The sequence below is a fragment of the Anneissia japonica genome, unplaced genomic scaffold (genome assembly GCF_011630105.1).
Source record: "Anneissia japonica isolate Jap-2015-1 unplaced genomic scaffold, ASM1163010v1 scaffold284915_len19596_cov164, whole genome shotgun sequence".
Classification (NCBI taxonomy): Eukaryota; Metazoa; Echinodermata; class Crinoidea; order Comatulida; family Comatulidae; genus Anneissia; species Anneissia japonica.
The window spans coordinates 526-5,028 of NW_022718766.1; the positions used below are offsets into that span (position 1 = coordinate 526).

General features: G+C 38.3%; 1 protein-coding gene across 1 annotated transcript; it reads left to right on the top strand.

Annotated features, from left to right (window-relative positions):
- The first annotated feature begins 2,339 nt into the window (after nt 1–2,339).
- On the top strand, nt 2,340–3,626 carry LOC117110627. Its single transcript, XM_033253395.1, has one exon. The coding sequence runs from the start codon at nt 2,340–2,342 to the stop codon at nt 3,624–3,626; it is 1,287 nt and encodes a 428-aa protein (XP_033109286.1).
- Nucleotides 3,627–4,503: the final 877 nt, after the last annotated feature.

Genomic DNA, 4,503 nt, shown 5'->3' on the forward strand with positions numbered 1-4,503 from the left:
TTTTAAAATGCCTATTCCAGATAGCATGTTCTAAACCAGATTATGAAGTCATTCAGGCGTAATGGACGGTAACAAACGTCTGATTGAAAACAAAGGTGCAACATGCAGGAGAACTCTACAACAATAATAATAATAATAATAATAATAATAATAATAATAATAATAATAATAATAACAATAATAATAATAATAATAGTAATAATAATAATAATAATAATAATAATAATAATAATAATAATAATAATAATAATAATAATAATATTGATGATGATGATGATGATGATGGTGGCGGTGGCGGCGGTGGTGGTGGACGCGGTGGTGGCAGCAGCGGCAATCACATATTAATGTGCATAAGGAGAAAATGTTGGTGCTGATTAACCATCCAGACGCGTGCACAGATCTAGATGAAATATACCATAGTGCCTTTTTTTTAATGTCTTGCAATTACTAGCATAGTTTGAGTACCTATTTATGTCCATTAAAATATCAAAAAGAAAAAATTGTACAGTAACACTAGTCTACAAAATGTTTGACGAGGATATGTCACACTACAAAAGTAACACATGCGAGAAATCATTCTAATTACAATAGTACCGTACAATGGAAAGGAAGAGAATATAGTATTTAGTATGCACTATGTAAGTGGAACATACTGTACCACCTCAGGGAGTGTGGCTGATAAAAACCTGTATCGTATGTTCTATAATTATAATTAGATAAAATATATTATAAAATGACCATGTTAATCACAAAATAATATATTCAGTTTTATTTTTACAGTTGTAGATTCAAGGGGAGGATGCCCTCCTCCCCCTCCCAATTTTTCAAAAAAGAAAATTGTATTCGAATTTTAAGACCAATAGTGGCATTTCCTGCAATTTGGGAGGTGCCATAATAATAAATTTTCTCACCTCAACCCCAACCATGGTGGGACTGAGGTAGTATAGACTCTCCATCTATGAAAGTCCCTTTCTGGGGCACCCTCAATTTCGAATTCCTGGATCATCCACTTGTTTAGAATATTAATTATATGGCAATACTTTGGCCGACTTCGCTTCACTGATTATCTAATGATATTTGGTGGATCAAGAGGGGCTGATGTTCAGCGATAGTCTCTACAAAGATGGGAAGGGTAATCTCGCGGAAATTATGTTCTCAAAATACACAGCACCTTTAAACACACTCACGGACTACAGTAAACGTTGGCATTGGTCACCTTGTACTTACTTAACCTTAATTTGGGATTAACGAACACTAAATAATTTAAAGTTATTTAAAGAAAACACTCTCACAAATGTGTGTTTCACCTAAATGTACCTTTAAATACCTTACAGGGGATGGAATAGAGCTCATACGGTCTCCCAATACCTATCTAACACTAACATGGAACAATATAGTGCATTAAATACGATTTAAAACTATTTAAAGGAAAAAAAACACTCTCTCGCGGAAATTATGTTATCACAACACTCAGCAGCTTTAAATACTCTCACAGGCTACAGTAAACATTGGCATTGATCACCTGGTACTTGTTTCGCAGAGTGCGAAATTTGATTTAGTATCTGGCGCCCCTAGTGTTTCTATCGGGGTTTCCATAGCCGTAGTAGTGAGTTTACCGAGTCAACTTAGCGTTGAATTGAGATTTCGTTTATAATGATATAAGTTAAGAGGTGCTAGACGTGAGTAATTAATTAACACATAGTAAATTCATATAGATAGAACATTGCAGATGCTGTTCCGTTATCCATGTTAATACCGTACTGTTGTAAGTTGGGCTAGTGTAGGTTTATTGCCACGCTAGTTTCACCCTATGGGATTAGTCTAGGGCTAACTACCTTTTGGCCGGAGTTAATTGATATCACGTGTGTAGATGGTGATGTACAATGTGTAGGCCTAAATACTAGCTCATGTTTACGATTTAAGTTTCCAGCTCACATATGTGATTGATTGCTTTTCTAGTAACACCTTATGTGGTACCGATTAATCAGATAATAACTACAGAAGAGTTGTCATTTTTTTATTTTGTTATGCTATAGTAAAATACATTGATTGAGATCGCGAGAGTATAACATGTAGCTGGAGTTGGAGGTGTTTAGTGCCTTGAATATGCATGTTTAGCTTATTTTTTGCATTTCTTTGAATGTTTTGTTTATTACAGGTTTTCGAACCTGACTGCTGGTGCTTGTTTGAAAATAAAGCAAACCGATTAATTTATGCTGACTCCTGTCATTCATTATTCAAACGAAACATTCGAAAACGTCAGCTCAACCAGCTGAAGAGAGTAACAAACTAAAGGGAGGTAAGCAATTTTGCTACTGAACCTATAGATAAAACATATCATGGAGGATGCAAAGAGAGCACGGAGAGCATGCAAGAGAAACTTTGTGAGTCAGGCTGACTCATTAAGTTCGGCATTGGCACAAAAAATGTTTACTGGCTATATTGAGGAACTAGATGCAGAGTTTAAGGAGTGCTGGCGTAACCTTCGTACAGCTCACGATGCGGTGATCAACAAAGTAGAGGAAGAAGAGGATGAGGATGAGGAAGATAAATGGTTAGATGAGTTTAGAGACATGTATAAGGAGATGCGAAGGATATTTCATGAGGTGGGAACCAAAGAGTCTAAGGCGAAAGTAGTGACTACAGAACCTCGTATGCAGTTGAAGAAAATGGAGCTCCCTAAATTTAATGGGGATGTAAAGCTATATTCGAGATTTAAAGAGGACTTCCAGAGGTTTGTGAAACCAACGACACATAGTGACCAGTTATCGTATACATTGAGAAGTTGTTTAGGTAGTGAGCCAATGAAAGTTGTTATGCCGGCGGAGGACAAGATTGAAAAGATGTGGAAGAGGTTAGGCGACAGATATGGTAATAGATCAAAGCTGGTGGATGTAGGTGATTTGGTGAAGCATGGAGCGGTAAAGGAGGGTGAAGATAGAAAGTTGGTGGAATTCATCGATCTAGTGGAGGTTAGCTACCGAAATTTGGAGAGAGCTGGCTTGGAGAAGGAAATTGCCAATTCTCGAGTGGTTGGAGAAATAGAGAAGAAATTACCGGACGATGTGTTTAAAAGATGGGTACGACACATACATGATGAGAAAAATAAAATCGGAGAAACTGAGAAGATGTCTAGTTTATTGAGTTTCTTGGAAGAGGAAAGGAAGAGTGTAGAATTCTCTATAGAGAGTCTGCGTAGCTGCCATATCACAAGCCAGCGTACCAAACCAACTGCATCAGTGCATACGACTGATGTTCGTGAACCACTACTAGCTATCAGTTGGTGTCTGATCCACGATAGTGCCCAGCACACGACAGAAGACTGCAGAGCATACCTGGCAAAAGCTGTGAGTGACAGAATACAACTAGTTAAGGAAAAGAGAGCATGTTTCCGATGTTTGAAACCAGGTCATGGTGTATTTAAATGTAAGAAAGGATACTGTGGGAATGATGGTTGCCAGAGAAAATACCATCCATCTAATCACTTTCAACAGCCCGAGAAGCCAAGAGAGGTGAAACAGAATGGTGCGGTTTTTAAGCCTGGAGGTTGTATGCTGATGGCGATTGCTGTTAAAATGGGACGAAGCTTAACACAATATTTGATAGTGGAGCAACAGCATCAATAATAACACATGAGGCTGCAAAAAGAGTTGGTGCTAAAGGAGATCATGTAGAGATAAAACTAACCAAGGTAGGCGGAGAAGAAAACGTAGTAGAAACAAAGTTGTACGACATACTATTGAAAGACAGAAGTGGAGATATTGTGAAGGTTAAAGCATATGGTATGGAGAGCATTACCAGTGACTTAAGAGTTCAGGATGTCAAGCGACTAGCCGGTTTACTGAAGGTGGATTGGAGGACAGTTGATAGACCTGTGGGCAGAGTAGAGCTGTTGATCGGCTTAGACTACGCCAATCTTCAACCCCAGAAGATAAAGGTGCTTTAACTCCGATGACCAATTTATTATTGCCAATTTAATTAACAAACATCTTTCTAGTTTCTCACAGCTACAGGATCCAATAAAAACTGAATGTTTACCGGCATATTTACCTAGCCCAGTGCCACCTCCCTGCTTCAAACCATGGGAAATCTATAAAGACTTGCGTAAGACCAAGCTGAGTAAAGCGGGTGGACCAGACAACATCCCTCAAAAGGTATTAAAAGAATGTGCTTATGAACTAAGTAAACCAGTTACTGATATAATAAATGCATCCTTTTCCCAAGGTGTGGTCCCCCTGCAGTGGAAATGTGCTAATGTAATACCCATTCCAAAGGAACATTCAGCCGCCATTGATAAGCTAAGACCGGTATCTCTCACACCCACCTTGGCTTAAATTGCAGAGAGTAAAATTGCTAAACTAGTAAATAAAGCACTAAAACCTGTTTTAGACACTCGCCAGTTTGGAAATCAGTAGCGTGTGTCAGCTACACATTGTTTAATTGATATTTATCATCACATCTTGAGTGCGTTGGAAAAGCCTGCTAGTACCAGCGCCCTGGTTC

Excerpts from the sequence above, each read along its gene's own strand:
- LOC117110627 (XM_033253395.1), top strand. The coding sequence starts at position 2,340 with ATGGAGGATGCAAAGAGAGCACGGAGAGCATGCAAGAGAAACTTTGTG.